The 21,294-nt window shown below is 38.8% G+C and overlaps 1 protein-coding gene across 1 annotated transcript; it reads right to left on the minus strand.

The window, feature by feature from the left end:
- Window positions 1–12,359: 12,359 nt before the first annotated feature.
- Window positions 12,360–21,294, minus strand: LOC106077747 (mitochondrial pyruvate carrier 1-like). Its single transcript, XM_056032528.1, has 5 exons — window positions 21,217–21,294; window positions 15,542–15,557; window positions 15,300–15,380; window positions 15,014–15,146; window positions 12,360–14,160 (listed from the first exon to the last, which is right to left on the minus strand). The coding sequence occupies exons 1-5, from the start codon at window positions 21,277–21,279 to the stop codon at window positions 13,959–13,961; spliced, it is 495 nt and encodes a 164-aa protein (XP_055888503.1). The 5' UTR covers window positions 21,280–21,294; the 3' UTR covers window positions 12,360–13,958.

Genomic DNA, 21,294 nt, shown 5'->3' on the forward strand with positions numbered 1-21,294 from the left:
ATAAAATGATGACAGCAAAGGTCCAGAAAAAGGTGACAGCAACGGTCCATAAAATGTTGACAGCAAATGTCCAGAAATTGGTGAAAAATAAAAAAAAAAAAAAAAAAAACCTTCACAAAAATTTTGAAGGTGTTCCTTAAAATGAGTATTGCCAAACTATATTATTATTTTATTTTTTTTTTAAAGACTTATGAGTTATTAGCATTCATTTTTATTTATATTTATATTTATTTTTGCAACAATTTTTCCCTTAAGAAACCAAGACAGAGGACCTCCATCCTATATCATTGGACATTCTCTAGGGTCTGCTAGAGTTACAAAAATGTACATAAATGAAGCAAATTCGTTTCTATTTAAGTACAGAGCACAAAGTAAGTGTGTGTGTGAAGAGCTTAAAAAATTATTTCATTTTGGCATATAACTCATTTTAAGATTAGATTTATTATTATTATAATTTATTGTAATAGTGTTTTTCTTTTCCGTTTCTGTTTTATTTTTCAACCATTTATTAGTCCATTGGGTCCATTTTCATGAAATCCTGTCCTGTTTGGGTTGTCTTGAAGATTTATTAATTTGGTCAAGGGGTGTAACCAAAAGAAATTTCCGCTTTGCATCTTCCAGTCCTAATTGTCTCTCTTGTTGAGAAAAGAAATTAATAAATAGTTTATAGGTAGTTTTTAGTAATTATAATTTTAAAGCAAATAAATGGTGTATTAAAAACATACACATGCAAGTTTTTAATAGTTATTACTCATACAAACACACACACCCATACATTCAACCTTATTTTCCTCATTGTTTAAACAGACTTTATAAATTGATAATTTATGATACAAATGGTATCTACCAATTCATTGATAGAAAATATGGGATTCCTTGAACAGAAAAATAATAAATAAATAAATAAATAAATTCCTTAATTTAATATATAACATATGTACATACAATGGGTCAATGTAAAAATACATTTGGGGTTAGCCTTTATAGAGTTCAATTTTAAAGTTAACTATATTTCTATATATTATGTCCAAATCATTAGGGTTAAAAATGACATTATGATACACAACTTTAAGTCTACTGTTCCATACTAAGTTTCTATATTCTGATATAATTATTAAGTTAAAATTATGTATCATCTTGTGTTTAGTTTTAGGTAGCTTATTTAAGAGAATAGATAAATTAATATTTACATTGGTTTCACAATTTCCCTCTAATAAATCTCTTACAGTATTTCTAACATTACTAAATAAAGAACATTCTAAATATAAATGCTTTTCATTGTCACCATTAACAGATTGACAAAATTTACAATAATTTACACCAGGTTTTTTCTTTGAAAATGGAGTCATCCCAAAGATAAGTCTGTAAGATATTTCTTTAGCTTTTGTTGCAATGTGTTTGTTATGAAGGTTAGTAAAAGTGTCTTTAAAATCTGTTATATTTAAATCTTTTCCCCATTTAATCCTAATAGCTAAGTTTTCTTGTAACTGTTTTTTTAATGTTGTGTATATTTCTTTGTATTTATTGTGTATTAAAGGTTCATTGCCAGAAAGAGTTCTTGAGATGGATCTATAAAAAGGATGTAAGTTTGTGCCAAAATAGTGTGGAGTGTTGTTTTGTATTGGAATTAAATTGCTTAATCTCAAACCATAATAGTATATTGTGAGGGGGAAATCATTTGGATTCTTAACTACTTGACCTATGAATTTTAATCTGAGTGCACATATTTTAGTTTTGATGTCTTGTAAATTGATCCCCCCATCCTCTTTGTTTTGAATGATTGTAGTATGTTTGATGTTTCTAAGTGTGTTTTTGAAGATGAAACTTCTAATTATGTTATTTAATTGAAATATGTATTTTGTAGGGGGTTCTATAATATTGGCTAAATAGACTATCTTTGGGATGACCAAATTGTTTATAAGGATGGCTCTACCAAAAATAGTAGAACCTGTGTGCTTGTACATGTTAAATATATTGGATGCCTTAATAATAATATTTTTCCACTGATCTTCACAGAAGAAAAAAGGGTTACTATTGTATTCTATACCACATATTTTGATTTTATTTACAAGTTTAAAAGAATATTTTTCCTTAAATGTCCACTTCCCTACACCCATTATTGAGGATTTATTTATATTAATTTTAGAACCACTGGCATGGCCAAAAATTGTAAACTTTTTAACTATGTTATTAATATCATTTTCAGAGGAGGGAAAAAATGTTGTGTCGTCGGCATAAGCCTTAACTTTGACTACTGGGATGGGTCCCGGGATTTTTGTTCCTTTGATAGATGGGTCTGACCTAATAGATTCTAGAAAGGGTTCTAGACAAAGGATGTATAAAACTGAATACATTCCACTGTGTTCCACCCTGCAATGTGGCATTGATACTATTAGCATCTAGCTATAATATATGTGTCATAAAATCAAGCTTTTAAAATGGGTACAATTAGTGCATATATCGATGTAAATCTATTTACTTAAAAAAATATAGCACATTTACGGTAAACCACAAATAACTGATACAAATTGTAACATATGATTAATTTATATCTGTACTTTGCATTACATTATTTTAAAAAATAACAATTAAAAAATATATAATTTAAATATTTTGTCTTCTTTGGGTTATATCCCTTTGATGTTTATTTTTAACATTAAAATGGCGTTCGATATCTTACGAAGCTGAGATTGCTTATATAAAAACTGCTATTATCGAACACCCCCTTTTTAAACCTCAATTTTCATGTTTAGGTAACAAAGGACACTTTCAAATAAATAGTTGTAAATATTTCTCAGCCTAATTAGAAGCGTATTATATAGTTTTTTTGAGCTGAAGCATCATTAGCATTAAAAAATACCCTTAACCCGAGACTCACTCCACTCTTCCCAAGAGTTCAAAAAATGTGAAATTTTTATACCAATATTACCAATGCACTTTGAATATAAGTAAAAAAATGATCCTCGGGTGAAAATGAAACTAATTATAACTTAACTATCAAGAAATGGACGATGCACAATAAGAATGGACTAGTTTCTTTATAATCATCGAAATAAAGGAGAATTTTAAAAAATACAATGGGGTGTTCGATAAGTACCTTAAAACGAAGGTGTTCGATAGATGTAAGTTACTCTAGTATTTTATGGATCTAGGCCATGTCTACAATGTTGACATGAGAAAAGATCGAAAGGATTTAGACCTAGATCTAATTTTAAGAAATACACTTTGCGCAGATAGTTTTTTACTTTGACACATGAAAATACAAAAGAAGATCCATTGATTTCATTATATAATAAAATTAACCTTCAATTTTGTGTTTCAAAAGCATTTTTTGCATTAATTAGTTCGTTATATCTGTGACTACAGATTTCCTGGCGAACATTCTTTCATTAGACAATACCGTAATGAATCGCGTACTTAAAATTAATTCGTTTAATTGTTTACTTTATAATCCCATCCCTAGATCTAAAACTCTAATTCAACTCTAAGATGATAAAACTTCTCTTCGCACAGATAGTTTTATACTTAAACACATGAACATACTAATTATAGTCCATTCATTTCATATTTTGATCAAATAAACTATCAAATTTGGTTTTCTAAAGCATTTTTAAGAAGACTACATTCGTTTACGAAAGCTGCGAAGCTGAGTTGAGATAGGCCTAGATCTATATTCATTCATGAATCGCGTACTAAAAATTATTTCGTTTAATTGTTCACTTTATAATCCCATTCATTTAACAAAGCTATCGCTCTTTTCGTTTTTAATAGATATGAATGTATCGGCTTCGGGTTAACCCATTTTCGCAAACCTAATTTTATTTTCGTAGCGAAAGAGAAATAACGTGAAAGGATCATTAGCTAAGTTTAATATACATCTAAATCCAATCCACTAGATTAGTAAACACAAACTTAGACCCGCAGGCCGCGGGTAATGTCAGGCTAGTTATACATAAAATACTGAACCATAATCTTAAGTACAAAACCAAAACCTTATAAAATACTCTGAAAGACACAAAGATAAAGGTACAGTCCTCGTTCTATATGCTAGTACAAAATTATACAAATGCTCCTACTTCCCTGTTGCTATTGGAGAATGGAAAGGGTTGTCTGAGTCAGCCACGAAAACCAATGACTCGGCAGAATTTAAGTCATTGGTTAACATGCATGACTAGATTGACCTAGAAACACGCATTGGGCGTAATCATCTTCTTTTTTGAAGTAACGCCTGTGTTTTATAAGATAAGATAACATAACATAAAAGAAAATTATATGTTTATGAGTTTCATTCTCTTTCAGGACAGCGGAGGATGACAGCTGACAGGGCTCAAACTCGGAACCACCGAGATGACAGTCCAGAGCGCATACCACACGACCAAGCAGCCAAAAAAAAAAAAGAATAAGATTTACAAAAAAAAACACGAAACTATTATTTTCCCATTGTGGTCATTTGTTTTAGGCCTATAGTCAAAATCTCCTGCAGGACGGCGGGGGAGGAGCCAGACCATGCATTCCTTATAGAAGGCCTCAAAACTGGCCTGCAAACGTTACAACCTGTGGGCAGTTTATCTTATTTTATATATTACAGACGTTACTTAAAAAAAAAACATTACATCCTGCGCAGTTTAGAACAATAGCTCGTTGCCACTTCGTACAGATCTGTGAAAAAGTTTGCCCACCCCTGGGCTAATAGATTCTGATGTTTCCACGAGGAAGTCCGTCGTGGTTGATGTTATAAATAGAAATGTGAAAGTTGAGATGAAAAGGAAAAGCAGCAAACCAGTGACAGAAATGGTAAAGTGACTTGTATTCTGTTTAAATTGTTAAGATCATAGTTCACTTGTGTTTCTACATACAGGAGCGGCGGTTGAGTGGTTTGGATCCAAGTAAAGACTGTTGTTGTTTTTTTTATTTCCTGATCTTTATACGCCTCTGAGTCCACCCCCACCCAACTCTAATGGGCGCCTCTGAGTCCACCCAACTCTAATGGGCGCCTCTGAGTCCACCCAACTCTGATGGGTAGCCTACCTGACATTAGTTGGGGAAAAGTAGATGCGGTTGGTCGTTGTGCTGGCCACATGACATGCTCGTTAACCGTGGGCCAGATGACCTTTACATCATCTTTACTTTAGATCGCAAAGTCTGAAAGAGGAACTTTACTTTTTTTTTCCCTCCAAACATCGTCATTGGAATCAAAATGTGTATGTGTCAATAAAATGTATGTTCATGTTCGTTTAAAAGTAATTTGTTCATGTTTTATTCAAGTTGGAAATTTAGAGATTATTACGTCTTTAACAGTTAATGTTGGACTAGCTGTCTGGCGCCATATTCACACCTAGCATTTATATCTCTACATCTAGTTTACTTCTGACCAACATGACAGATGTGTAGGCCTATATTAATAGCTGCATGAACCATTGTAACTTGGCATGTGTTTCAACCTTGACAAACTCGAACACAGCCATTCAATAATCTGTGCCAGTGGAGTATGCGTCACTGCACATGCATATCCGGCATTCTTATTTTATGGTAAAGTCGTCGCGCCTCTTCTATCACCGAGAAATGATTAACATGACGTCATGAAAATGTGTCTCTCACGAGCAGTAAAGTTAATTTCCCTTTCAGACCTTGCGATCTATAGGGTAGCTGATGTTAAGGTCATCTATTTATTTGGCCAACGGTTAACAAGCACGGTGTCATGTGGCCAGCACAATGACTAACCGCCTTTACTTTCCCCAATTAAATCCAATAGACTTGGGTAGACTCAGGGGCTCCCTAAAAATTCAAAATCCCAGTCTTCACCAAGATTCGAGTCCAGGACCCCAGGTTCAGAAGCCAATCGCTTAACCACTCGGCCATCGCGCCCCATCTAGATGAAGATATTGTCAATAAACGAGTCCGGTAGTGTGATGCAATACTCGCTATGGAGATGTAGGCTGTCTGCTCATATAACTAGGTATATTATATAATTGATATATCTAGAAGTGACCTTCAAAGGAAAAGACAACCTAAACCAACATCACTTGAAGTGAACACATTCGTTTTGATAACGTCTTGGGCACTTAGCCAAGTAGCCTAATAATGCTAAAGGTTTTTTTTAGCCACAATTTGTTAAATGCGGTCACCTTTCAGAAATCACACGCCAATACATGTAGGACATCATATCGATTGTAGGCCCTATTTAAACACTTCATTTTTCTCTCTTTTGGCACGGCTCTAAAATTATTTTTTTAACCTGAGATAAAAAATTATCTAGATACAACGGAGAGTTCATCTTTTACTTGCAGCGCGGGAAGTGCTGTGAGATAAAGCGTAACCAAGGTTCTCCACTCGTAGCTGTCAGGGGCCTTAGTATTAATAGCCATATATCAGGAACAGGGTTGAGTTGACCAATAATAATACTTAGAATATTACGAGAAAATCCACTGCCGAGGACAGACGTAGACGGCAAAAGAAGAACCTAAATCGACCACTTGCGGACAACGGTTATGTCTGTGCTGGATGTGGCAAAATATGTAGGTCCCAGTTGGGAATGTGTAGCCATGTGAAATACTACAGTCCAATTCAAGTTTTTATCTAAATGCACTTCATAATATAAGTAAACTAACTGGATATGACCCGCGGCTGTAGAGACTTGCACTGTCGTAAGTTTGGTCTTGGCTGGCAACTGCAAGACGTCCCTCCAGAAATAAATAATAAGGTCCTGTCCCAAACCTCCAGCAGGACTCCACAGGATGACGTCAAGCACCGGTACCATTGTGACGACAGTCTAACCGAGGCCATTCGTCACAGAAGGCCTCAACACTGCCCCGCGTCGTCGCAATCTGTGGGCAGTGTTGCTCTGGTTGTCACGCCACAGGTCTACGCGACGTGGCAATGAGCTATTGGTCTCCACTGCACACATAGTGCGACGTCGCAAGTCAGTGTTTAGGCCTTCTATGACAACTGGTCTCAGTCTAACGCACATACGACGTAACCAGCCATCTCAAAGTCATGGCAGTAGGCCTATAATGAGAGAGTAACAAAACATTGGCGTGAATGATAGAACGATCGTACGGTGTAGCAGCAGACTTTGACACTCAGCCAATAATAAAGCCAGGGGCGGACTGGCTATATGGGCATTCGGGCAAATGCCCGGTGGGCCGGTAGGGGCACCGAAATGGACGCCACTAAGGCACGTATTGAATTGTTAAAGGTTTTAGACTATTCTCTAATGAAAGTAACCCTTTGAGCGTCGTGTTATAAAAAATCTTTTACAGACTCTACAGTGTAATACTAATTTAATCGAACACTTTTTCCGAACTAACGCTGAGCCTACACCCATAGACAAGAGGCGGGATGGCTGAGTGGAAAAGCTTGGCTTACAAACGGAGGGGTCCTGTGTTCAAATCCTGGTGAGGACTCTGAGGACTGATATTTTTAATTTTGGAATCCACCCAGCTCTAACGGGTAGCCTACCTGACATTAGTTGGGGATAAGTAAAGGTGGTTGGTCGTTGTGCTAGCCATATGACACCCTCGTAAACAAAAATTGATGACATTTGCAGAAACAGAAGGCCTGTGCAGAAACAGATGACCTTTACATTACCCTAGATCGCAAGGTCCGAAAGGGGCTACTTTATCAAACTTAACATAATGATTTTTAGAAGGTAGAGAATTGGATGCCCATTTTATGATATATTATGTGCCGGATGGTCAAGAAATGCCCGGAACGATTTTGACATCCAGTCCGCCCCTGAATAAAGTGATAAGACAAGTAACTAAACGGGGAGATACTGCAACAGAGACACCTCACCAAATCAATACACTAAACGATTTGACAAACACAGTCTCCCTAACATGAGCGCGTGTCCAAGTTGTACAGAGAGGAGCTAAACACAAGAGTTTGTCAACACTTCACCACGCCTCGCGCTGTCATTGTGGACAATGTGAAATGTAAACACTGGGCAAGCCCACTTTTAAAAAAAATTAGAATGTATTTGAAATAAAAGATACCGTAACCTCCAACGTTGGCCTGACATTAAAAAAAAGGTGTTACATGGGCTCGTTCTCCTCTATACTTACCTAAATACCATTTCTTATTGAATTCACCCAAGTCCTTAAAAAATATTTTTCGTCTTATTTGTCCATGTCTTGAATGTTGCTTTTGAACCAAAGATGATTACATCCTAGTTCCAACGGACGGCCTGGGATAGCAGCTGGCAAGGTTCGAACCATGGGGACCACAGTCCAAAATGAATACCACACGACTAGGCAGCAGTTAAAAAAAAAAAAAAAATTGTAAGAAAATCTATAACAAAGCCACAGAGGTTTAGACCGCCTGGTCGTTCGATCGTCTAGATCCGGGGTCGGCAACCTGCGGCTCGCGAGCCACATGCGGCTCTTTGGTTGTGAAGCTGCGGCTCTTTAGTTCCATACGCATATATTAATTATTTTATCGAAACATTTTTTTAAATAGTTCTGAAATGTTTAACTAACATTACGCATCGATTCTATTTCTCAGCCACTTGTACTCGCTTTTCATCACACCCCTTCCCCGTGACACGCGTCGTCACTGTCGTCAGTCCGTCGGAAGCTCTGGAATGACTCAGTCGTCGGATGTTTTTATGTAGGTTTTAATTCTCTTTCGACGTAAGACAAATGGGCATTTTCACCACTCGCTTTGGCTGTGACGTATAGTGTGGTGTTTTAAGTAAATGAATTAGAAGCGATTACATTCTCTAAGTTAGAATCAATCTGTGAGTAACGCTAATCTGGTAGACTTTGCGGTACCACTAGAAATTGACAAAAAGGCAACCCATTTACAGGTGAGTATATCAAGACTGCTTCCTATGTGCATCTGAAGAAATGTTCCGTGATTTCAAAAACACACCATAAATCTTGAAAAAAGAAAGATTTGCCACTATTCGCTAAAACAGTGCAAGATAGAATAGCTAAAATGTCTTCAAATGTAACATATTTGCAAGTGGATGATATTCAGCTTTCTTCTGTCTTATCACTTGCTGTAGATGAGTCATGCGACATATACACAGGGTACATGTTGCCCTTTTGTCAGGAATATGTCTTCCTAAGTTCCAAAGGAAGAACTTCTAGGATTCCTACCGCTCTCATGACAAACTAAAGGGGAAGCTAAAGGGAATGCCGTACAAGAATACATTGAAGACAATAAGATCGATTTAAATAAAATCATTTCAAAAGCAACTGATGGAGCCAGAAATATGACAGGAAAAATAAAGGGACAACAACGATTCTTCGAAGCAAACTAAACCTTGGGATTCTTACATTTCACTACATAGTACACAAAGTAGCGCATTGTGTCCAAAACAATTCAATCTAAAATAGTTAGGGTCATAAATTTGGTAATCAAGATTGTTAGCAGCATCTTGTCAAAAGCATTCTACCATCGTCAGTTTAAAGTCCTCTTAAAGGAAATGGAGACTCGGTATTCAGACCTCCTACTTCACAATAAAGTGCAACGCTTTCCAAAGGTTGAAACGTTTTGCTTTGTGCCGAATTAGAGAACGACAAATAGTTGCAAAAAGTTTACTTTATGGTGGATAAAACAGAAAAGTTAAATAAGCTGAATCTAAAACTGCAAGGAAAGGGAAACATAGCCTATGTTTTGGTAGAAGAATTGGTTTGTTTTGAAGAAAAATTAATTCTTTTTACAGAAGATATTCAGAGCGGTAAGTTACTTCATTTTCAATGTCTAAAGCAGTATCGTTATAAAATCAGTGAAACTTCTGACACGAATTACTTTAGCACAGTTATAAGAAAAAATCCATGATGAATTTCTTGACAACTTTGAGCAGTTCCAAACCAGCGAAACCATTCTAGCATTCCTGGTCCACCATCTCAACACACATAGTCACGAAATCTACATAAATGTATATAAAATTGATGCTGGATCAAATGCAATTGCTCGATTTAAAAAGTAAAGCTTTGTGGGGTAGAAAATTTACAGAGTTAAAAAGCAAGTTGGAAGTGTTGGAGGTACAGAAATGTGTGTTTGTAACGCAACAAAAATGGACAGATTTAGAAGAAATGCTGCGAGTTGATTCTACGCATGGAACAATCTTCCAGATTTCAATAAAGTGTGGTGAAGAAGTTGGCATTTGGAATGCTGACTATCGTTGGATTGACATATTCGTGCGAGCAAGGGTTCTCTTGCAGGAATATAATGAAAAGTATGAAGCCAACTAATAAATGAAAATTTAAAGTCGTGTTTCAAACTAGAAACATGCTATGAGCCAAATTTATCCAAACTTTCTAAAACCTTTGCAAAGCCATCTCTCACATTGCATTTGTTTGCTCCATCGTTTGTTAGTGAAGAATAAATAGTGTGAGTACTATTTATATTTGGCAGGCGAGAAACAACTTTTGTGGCTCTTTAAAAATTTGAAATTTTGTAAATTGTATATTTTGGCTCTTCCGACTCAGAAGGTTGCCGACCCCTGGTCTAGATGGCCCCTACTTGCTGCCATCCCCCGTCGTCTTGCGGGAAGTTTGGACTAGGAAGTAGATTATCTTCAACAATGAAGGTACATTCGAAACATGTATAACATTTGACCAATAGAAGTAGACCTGCTGTAATAACAAAACTGTGTCACACCCCCCCCCTCCTCCCAAGAGGATATTTTACCTAAAACAGTTATCTCTTACACTGATGTTAGCATGTGAAACATATAAATGTAGGACTAAATAGAGAAGTGTGTTTCATCTATATAAATCACAGAACAAATTTGACCAAGCCAAGGATACCTGTATTTCAATTTAATTACATGTAGGCTCTAAGCAAGATTACATAACCAAATCATAATATGGATTAAAAAAACAAAACAAGCCTTGAACAAAATCGCATCATGCATAGCTTGTAAAGTTTTCCATATCAAAACTGCAAACAGCCATAGAACAGGCAAATGATGTGTCTGGGTTTAGGTTAGAACATCAGTGCACATGAAATTATTTCATACCCTGATATGACCAGAACACACAAATGTAGAGCACCATTCATAATAAAAAGCGTTTACTTTTCACTGGACTGCTACAAATGGACCCAGAATATAAAAGACCCCCACACCATTGATAAACTTAGCAAAGAATGCAACAAGTACTAAGACAAAGCAACATGCATATAATTTGTCAAATAGGTGTATTTAGCAAGTCTAGTTCAAATCTTTCGTGCCAGCAATCCACTAAGGGATGCTTCAATAATAACCTTTTATTATGCGTAAATGTAACATCTTAATGTATAGTATATAATAGTCATATTAACCCCTCTCCCTTAACCTCTTCCCACGCCAATTTTTGTTCCTAACAAACATTTCCCTGAATAAAAAAAACAATAGATAAATGGATTATCTAGCTCAAGTAATCAATAGTTTGTATTCTGCCAGGAACTCACTCATCCAGAACAATATATTGAAATACACAAATAAGCCTAACACAGTCCTGGCAACCTACAATGTGTAAGTAAGACATACTGGAACAAAGACTTGGGGTTTGTGGGAGAAGTACTGACTTCCTTGTAGGAACCAACACACACATAATGAATCAAAAAACCACAAAAGTAAATGTCTACTTTGTGTTAAACTGTTTCCTAGCATTCAGTTCAATCAATAAATGGAATGCTGTTTTAAATAGCAATGACTTTGAAACCTTTTCAAAAAAAAAAAAAAAACAAACTCTGGCAAATAAACATGACATGCCTGAATGGATCTAATACTAGTTACAATTTTGGCCTCACATTTCAAACAAGCTTCTTTCCTGCCACTACAAGTTCACAAGCATGCACAGTTTAATTAATTGAGCATTGATAGAATACTTAAGTGTTTTGAAAGCTGGACCACATATAATCATCTAAACATCATTAAGGCCAGAGCTAATATCTACCAAAAGTATTTACAATAGAACTAAAATACTAACTTTTGTTTTAGCTATACAATGACCTACTTGGTGTACACTATACAGATTTGATTACAGAGGCGTAGCTAGGGAGGGGGAGAATTTGAAAATCCTCACAGGCCCCCAAATTAGTGTTTTTGTACAGTAAATATTACGCAAAATACAGGGGCTCACAAAGAGGTCAACCCCGCCCCCTCCCCTGCAGCAAAATGATGGCAAAGTCCTAGCTATGCCACTGTTTGATTATATTACCAAGAAATCTGCAGCCCCTTGAATAATCCTGGTGAAATTTTACAGAAGCTACTATTTTTTTTTGTATACAGGCTATGCTACAGTTTTCAGTGTTTGTATAAGTGTTATATTAGCTTACCTACTTTATACAAAAAATAAAGTGAGCTGGTTATGTTAGTATCATGTGTAACAACATGGAAAAAAGAATTCAGAATAAAGAGAGGCAACAGTTCTTTGATTTCAATTTAATTATACACAGAGTATTATAGAGTGCAGTGACAAAAACACAGAAACAACTCTCAAGCAACAATTCAATTACAGCAAAGTTACTGAATTGGTCTGTTATAATTTGAAAAAAAAAAATATAAGGAATTTTTTACAGAAGACTAGCAAAAAGTTATTGTGCATTGTACAAAAGAAAAATGTCTGGAGTAGGTTAGTATCATACTAAGTGCTAACATAACCCAATTAACTTTCTACACGTAACTATCATTGCACCACGCTTGTATATACACACATATTGGTTGACAGCCAGTAAGTTCAGTAATTGGGTGGCAAAAACACAATGTGCTGCACAGTCAAATTTTCTTTTTTTTTTTTTAAACATTCCACACTGCAGATAGACTATTTGCATGACCAAGGTCATAAAACTACTTTAACTCTTTCTCTTCGTAATTATTCACCACATTCTGGTGGAATCAACGTAGGAATCGTCAGTTAGGAGAGAAAGAGTTAAGTATCATGGACATTTACGAGCTGGAGACAAAGATGGGACACAGCGTGTAGTAAACATTCACATTTCTAGGGTATTGCAATTGTTGATTAAAGTCATTTCTCTGGCACAAAAGTATGAGAATTATGTTGGCTGCTAGAAACAGTAGCACACTCTTAAGAAACTAATTCTTGTATTTCATGACAACGTTCAAAATTCAAACCTTGGTTTAACCTGACTAAATACATCACAGATGTTTGAAACCCAATACAAGTGAATTTTGTATGAAGTTAACAAACAAAATATTTGAGCATGGAACTTCGTCTACTACTAAAAAAGATAATTTCAACAAAACTTAAGTGTTCATTTAAATGTCAGCTCTAGACACAGACGATGGGCTGACAAGGGAAAGAAATAGTTCCTAGCAAAGTTGACGACAACAACCATAAATGAAAATAATATTGGCCAAAAGCTGCATAAAAAACTAAATCACACCACGAAAAATAATTCTATGAATAAATTATATTTATATATATATATATACATATATTTATTTGGACACAGCAAACCTAACAATGGTCATTTTAAGGACTGTTTCAATATAAACATAAAGCTATTGCAAAAAAAGTTTTCAAAATAATTATAGAAATTTATTTCTAAAACATTTTTTTTAACTAATAATTTAAACTTCAACATTTTTTGCTAAAACATATTAATTATACTAGTGGAAACAAATTTCAAATATGAGTTAAAGTTAACCTTTGATTTTACTCTCAACAGCAATCTGAAGTCATTAGAATTTGTCAACAATTAATAAGTTATAAACTATTTTAGGGAAAAATAAATAAGGTCACAACTTTCAATCTATACAAGAAATGTGATAAATATTTGTAAAAAAAACAGAATGGCAACATTGTGAAAACAAAATATAATATAAAGTATTTCAAACGTATTTTTAAAAAATCAATACATCATAATCAAGGCAACACTTGTGATAAATGTCCTATACTTCAGGAAATCTAATTTGACCACCATGATAACTGGCCAACTCCAATTATGGCACAGGCCATGTACATCTACAACCTGATTAATGCTAGTGAAAAAAGTCGAAATTATTTCTTTACATTCGCAGCATCTTGCATCATTCGGAGATACTTTTCTTGTTCTTCAATCTCCTCAAGGATCTCAGCCTCGGTGTAAGGAGGTGGGTGTAGGGAAGTCTTGGATGTCAAGCTTGTTTGAGCCTTCTTGCTCAACTCTTCTGCTATAAAAGTGGCACGATATTGCTCTCTCTGCTCATCAGACATCAGATGACTACAAATGTAAGCAGAAAATTTAATTAATGAGCATGTGTTGTAAAATAAATTTGTTAAAAAATCAAAAAGCACAAACGATGACACAATTAAAAAAAAAAACAATAGAGAGAGTTCAGCAACATTAGAAGAAGAAATAAAACAATGTTAATTTTTCAAATACATTAATCATATTTCTTAATTACTAAATACAAGAACTAATAAGAATTTTTTTTAAATGACCTTGCATGACCATCAAACTAACTGAGCTTCTTCACAGATACAATTGTCAAAAATGAACTAATTTGGGTCTGTTTCACTGTTGATTGTCATTCAAGTTTTATTCTCACATTAAAATCTTTTAAAACTCCAACAAAAAAAAAAAAAACCTACTATTTTTACATTTTTTTTACTAGACAAGGATTGTGATAGTTTAAAATAATTGTTTTCCACTGTGTTTAGATAATAAAGACATATAGACTTGAGCAAAAGTTGTCAGGGTAAAATGTTTGATTTGATTTTAGGCACATCGGCACAATTAAGGCCATGTCGTGCCTGCCCCTAAGGACTACTCTCTCTCTACATATCAAGGGCTAAATTCTATACAGTTAAATCATCAAAATCAAGGTCTATTCACAGTTAAAATAGTAAAGGTAGTAAAAATTTAATAATTTGGTTAAAATCTAATGTAAATAGTACATGTTCACAAATTCCTAAATCAGATCTTCGTAGACAATCCCACTTCCCGGATAAAGCCCAGTACCTTCCCAGGGTCGACATTGTTGAATAGTGTTTTTAAGTTAGTGGCTCTAAAATATTTCTCCCTGACCTCCGGGTAAAATGTATTAAAAAATAAAAAACAACTGCCCACTTACTGATAATTTATAAACCTGGCTCCCTGAGTTAACTGCGCTACTTCGTTTGTCATGTGGCAAGACAGCAGAAGTAGATTACGTGGTATAACCTTCCAAGCAAAACGCATGAACAAGCAAGAGTAAATGGACAGAGCTAAGGAGAAAACATTTTTTTTGTTACATTAGATAGATTGAAATAATTTTCAAAAAATGAGAATTTATAATAAACTAATTTTATCTTTGTCATATTAGAATAATTTCTTTCAAATTAATGGTGTTTATTGAAGATCATAAAGAATTAGTATACCTAGGGTCATCTTTCCACTTATAATTTCAGGATTCTTCTTGAGATCTGCTATTGCAGCTAATGGCAAACCCCAGTTAGCAACTAGATATAAGAGAGAAGAAATTTGATCAATATCTAAAAAACATCTTTTATTCAAGTAATGGTAACTAACTTTTAAAACAAATTAAAATTATAGTGATCCAGAATTCAATCATTATAAATTGTAGATAAAATGTGAAAAGGAAAAATTAATGTCAGCTTACCTGGACCCCAAAAATGCTGAGGAAAAAGTACATGTTCTTATTAATATATAGGTCATGGTATAGTTCTAATAAGTATAGTGCTAATGGTAAAGTAAACATTTGTCAAATATATTTAATAAGATTTTTTTTATGTTATGGTCAAGAATTCAATATAGAAGTCAGCAAGATGATTTAATGCTAGGATACAAATTTAAAGTCATTTGAGCATTATTTCAGGACCAAAATAGATAGAATTAGACAGGCAATAAGACATGTTTAGAGACGATAGAATGGGTGACAGTAGAGACACTTAGGATAGAAGACTCAACCATTTTCTCCTGTAAACATTTCAATGGTTTACTCAAGTGTTATCCAGTTATTTAAAGAGCATGTGAAAAGCTGAGCAGCTGTGAGGACTCACATTTGTGTTATAAGTCCTGTAATAGGGGACTGCTGACCGCAACTACATTGAATCTGGTACCAACCACTGCGGCGTTCCAGTACCACCTCATCGTGGTCGCTGCGTGAACACTCCGCTCTCAGGGAGTGGCCAAGGGTACTGGTTGCTTGCCGCTGATGAATGAGCAGCCGGCAAGTGTAAAAGGAACTCAAAGGGGTTATGTCCAGCCCCCCCCTGTGGGGCCCCGGGGCAACGGTTAGTAAGAGACCACGGGTTCTCCGAAAAGCGGATAGTGCTGGACACCAACTCGAGGGTTGGTCGGGTTCTCCTGGGACTCGGCTGATTCGCGGGTCTCTCTTTGGGCAAAGACTGGACTGACTGGCGCGGCCTTAGCGGGCTGCGTCGGGCGGACCGGTTGGCGTCCACAAGCTAGGCTCTATCTAGCCCGTTCCTTGGCGCGCTAGTGGAGGAATCCGCCGCGACCAATGGCGACTCTGACACTGGGAATATCGAGAAACGCGCGCCACCCCACTCCTGCCTTGCAGGAAACTTATATGCCAATCTGTGGCGGTGATTGCTTGGGCAGGTTTCTGCCTTGCCCTTAGTGGCGACATAAGTATAGGCCATGCACGCTGCTGCATTAGAGCAGTAACTAAGGCCGCCAACGGCCTTAACCATACAACCATGATTGACACAGACACAGTAAAAAGCGGGCACGAGCAGACCCGAACAGGCTCCGTGCGCCGGGTAGTGGGCGTCAGGCCTGGACACGAAAAGTCAGCTACTAGTCGCCCCGCGACCTCGATGAGGGGGAATTTGTCAGGTCGTGAAAAGTTAGCTAAAATTCCTCCACCTAAGTCCTCTTCTCAACGAACAAGGTTGATGGAAGTCTGCCACAACCTCCTGCGGAACTAGATACACCGCAGGCAAATATGACTGGAAGCGAAATAGTGACGGGAGCCTCCGGCCCCCAAACAACCCAAACTGACACTAGTGGGATCCAACCCACTCCAGGGACTAAGCCCATAAACACAAGGTCCCTCCTGATCTTACAAATTAACATCTGCGGGGTCATCCCAAAGGTGTTAGAGCTCTCAAAACTCCTCCACGAGAGGGCAATAGATGTGGCTTTACTACAAGAGACACTAACTGGCAAACGCAATGCCAGTATCACCGGTTATACTACATTCAAGTGTAAATGCACAGACTGCCGGGGGCTCATTACTTATGTGCGCAACAATCTGGTTGCTACACAAGTCCCCGGTCCACGAGTGCACGGGCGTACCGACGCCATCACCCTCGAGATACATAAATTAGGGCGTAAACTCACGGTAACTAATCTGTATAACCCCCCCAAGCATGAAATTAGTCTCGAATATGACTGTACTAATATCAATACTCACAACGTCATCGCAGGAGACTTTAATGCTAAGTCTCAGCAGTGGGGCTATGATTCAACTGACTCATCGGGACATAAAATTCATGAACTTCTAAATAACTCTAATTTGTTCTGTCTGCAAAACAAACATACTCCCCTAACTCTATACCATACCGGAAATGGCAGCCAATCTAGACCAGACCTTACTCTAATCACAGCTAATCTAGAATCACATACTCAGTTTCAAGTCCTAGATGACATTGGAAGTGACCATAGACCCATACTAGTCACAATTGCCCTCTCAGAGGCCAGTGGTGTAACCCCAAAAGCCCCGCGTAGATGGAGTTACACCAAGGCGAACTGGCCAGCCTACGAGGCAGCAGTCAACACTGCCCTTATGAATATTGCAGTGGAGGATAGGGACGTTGACATCATATACGGCGAAATAACAGCAGCTATGTTGGGTGCGGCCAAGAGGTTTGTCCCGCGGACTTATCCTGGCGTAAGGCAGAAACGCGTGTGGTCTCAGGAATTGAATAAGCTGGTCCTGAGACGTAAGCGAGCCCGGAGGCTTGCTGAACGGAAGGGTACCCCTGAAATCCGGCGGGAGTACAATCGGCTCTGTAGAGCCACGAGTGAACTGGCCCGACGCGTCCGTTCGGACCATTGGAACGCTGCCTGCGCCGGGATGGATCTTCGGGATACCTCGAAAGCCTGGCGTCTTCTGCGAAACCTAGAGGCCAAAGACACAGCGCGAACGGCTGCCCCTCTATTGTCACCCGGAGGGCCGGTCTCGACGGTAACCAAAATGGCCGGCTTGTTGAATCGACATTTTGCTAAAATCAGCAAGCCCGAAAAGAAGTCTGCCACGTCCAAAGCCCTCAACAAAGAACATAAGAGGCTCGAGAGGGAGCCAGATGAGCCGGAAAGCCAAGCAACGTGCAACGCGCCCTTCTGTCGTGCTGAGCTGGACAGAGCGATAGCTAAGTGCAAAAATCGAAAAGCTCCGGGGCCAGACAAGGTTACCCCCGAGATGGTAAAACACCTTGGGGGCATTGCGAGAGATAAACTCCTGGAGTTTATGAATCGAACCTGGGCAGAGTCCAGACTGCCCGGGGCCTGGAAGAGTGCTGTCATTGTACCAGTCCTTAAGAAGGGAAAAGACGCGACTAACGTGGAGTCCTACAGACCCATTTCACTAACCTCAACCCTTGGCAAAGTTGCTGAGCGAATGGTTAACGAGCGGCTAGTTTGGTGCTTTGAGAGTGCCGGTATCCTGGCGCCAGAACAGGCCGGCTTTAGGGCAGGCTTGAGCCCGATCGACCAGGTCACGACATTCGCACAGGAGGTGGCGGACGGGTTCCAGAGGTCCGAGAGCACATATGCGGTGTTCATAGACCTAAAACAGGCCTACGATCGTGTGTGGAAGCAAGGCCTCTATCTTAAGCTAAGAGCTATGGGTGTGCGGGGCAAGATATACAATTGGATACAATCCTTTCTGTCAGGGAGGAGCACACGTACAAAATACCAGCACTCCCTTAGCAAGCCAAAACAACAACTTAATGGCCTGCCTCAGGGCTTCGCCCTGTCCTGTACACTTTTCATAGCCTTTCTTAATGATTTGCCCAGCTCACTACGGTCCAAAAAACTGCTATATGCTGACGATATTGTCCTCTGGTCAACCGGGAAGAAAGCCGACCAAATTCAGGCGGCACTTCAAGCAGACCTCCATACCATCTCCTCGTATTGCGACAAATGGCAGATTCAGATAAACGTTGCCAAAACGACCTGGTCCCTGTTCAGCCTAGGAATCGACATCCTTAAGGCTCCATTCGAGCTTCAACTCGGTGGGCTGCGACTCCAGCGTGAAAATACGCCAAAATATCTAGGGGTGACCCTGGATAGAAAACTGTCAATGCTCCAGCACGTCCAGGAAGTTGAACGAAAAGCCTCGGAGAAGTTAGCGTTATTAAGAAAGCTGGCCAGCACAAAGTGGGGTGCCAAAGCTGACATGCTACGCACATTGTATCTAGGGGCAGTCAGATCACAAATTGAATACAGCTATACACTTCAAGTATACGCTAGTAAAACTGCCCTCGAATCACTCGACCGGGTACAAGCACAGGCTCTACGGTTCATTTGTGGCACCTTTAGGACAAGCCCAACAAACGCTGCTGAAATCTTTACAAACGTGGCACCCTTACATCTTAGGAGGGAGAGGGCAGTACTTACGGCCTACGAGCGCTATAAAAGGGGCGACTCTAGGCTACCCACCTCAATTTTAGTGCGACAGTGGAGAGAGAGGAACCGCATTAAAATGCGATCGTTCCTACATATAGCGGCCAATTTGTCAAATACAGCTGGACTCTCCACTGATAGAATCCCTATTAGGAGAATCAGTACGTGCCCTCCGTGGAGGAGATTGCCGGCCCCACAAATAAACCTGTCCCTGTTAGGGCAAGAGGGAGCCACCAAGAGGCGATTAACACCTGCCATTCTCCAAAATTTGGCATCCATAACTATAAAATCCTACCCATCAGATGCCATATTCTGTTATACCGATGGGTCGGTAATGAGGGACCCCGATAGATCGGGGTATGGGGCCCTTATTGTCTACCCCGACCGGACTGAACCAGATAGGCTCTCTGGTCCATGCGGCTACGCTGCATGCTCCATGGATGCCGAACTTACAGGGATAACTAGGGCGTTCGAGGCCATTAGGGCCCGAATGCTCCAACGCGAGACTAGCGCCACTACGGTGGTGTTGGTCACTGACTCTCGCTCCAGTCTCCTAGTTATGGGTGGCGGCGGGGGAGGGTCGCCCGTAATAGAAGAGGCAATCGGCGCCGCAGATAACATCCGCCGAGCTATTGGAGCTGTCGTTTATATGCAGTGGGCGCCTTCACATTGCGGCGTGAGGGGCAATGAAACGGCAGACGCCCTCGCAAGGGAGGGTGCAATGGCAGCCACACACCTCGAAGCACCAAGCACGTACTTACAAGCAACGGCACAAATCCGAGCACTCATTCATGAGAAGTAGTTAAAGTCCTGGGAGGAATCCGACAGAGCACGTGGTGTCTGGCAGCACATGCGTCACCCAGATCGCGACGATCCATGGTGGCGACTGAGGAGGTCAGAGCAGTCAATAGTTGCGCAGTGCAGGACGGAACATTGTCCTATTGGGGCATACTTTGCCCGGTTCCGCACTAACTTTGACTCCCGATGCCGTCACTGTGGAGAGAGCGTCGAAACAGTGTCGCATGTCTTGTACGAGTGTCCCCAGCTCCGCGAGCTAAGGGGGGACTTGCCTGTGCAGTCACTCGACTTGTATGGTAGCTATGAGGCACTACGCCGGACGGCTAAGTTTCTTGCCAGAGCACTACGGGAGGACTAGTCCTTCCTGCTCTGATTTTCAATAGGAGTTCATCTCAGGTACCAACCACTAAATATGTCCATAAAAAACAGTCCATTACTGACCAAGATTATTTTGATTTTGGCTTATCTCAATGGTATTTAATGGCTAGCATTGCTTGTTATATATATATTAAGCTTAATTAACTGATGATGCTTTTAGAAAATTTAAAACATCTTTGCTGACAGTAAGTCACCCTTTCAGACATTGCAATCTATGGGTCATCTGTTTCTGTGGCCCATTGTAAATGAAGGTGTCATGTGGCTGGCACAACGACCAACCACCTTTACTTTTCCCCAACTAAAGTCAGGTACCCATTAAAGCTTGGTGGAATCAGAGGCACCTTAAAGATCCCCTCACCAGGATTGGAAAACGGGACCCCTCAGTTCAGAAGCCAAGCGTTTTACCAGTCATCCACTGCGTGTCCTTTTCACAAATAGTAAATAGAAAAATCTATTACAAATACAGATAAACTGGTAATTAACATTTTGAACATGACTACTTACTGTGCTATAATAGTAGAATCCAAGGTGAAGAATGTTGAATATGTGAAGAAATGAGAATGACATGATTACTAATAAACA

The sequence above is a fragment of the Biomphalaria glabrata genome, chromosome 6 (genome assembly GCF_947242115.1).
Source record: "Biomphalaria glabrata chromosome 6, xgBioGlab47.1, whole genome shotgun sequence".
NCBI classification, from domain to species: Eukaryota; Metazoa; Mollusca; class Gastropoda; family Planorbidae; genus Biomphalaria; species Biomphalaria glabrata.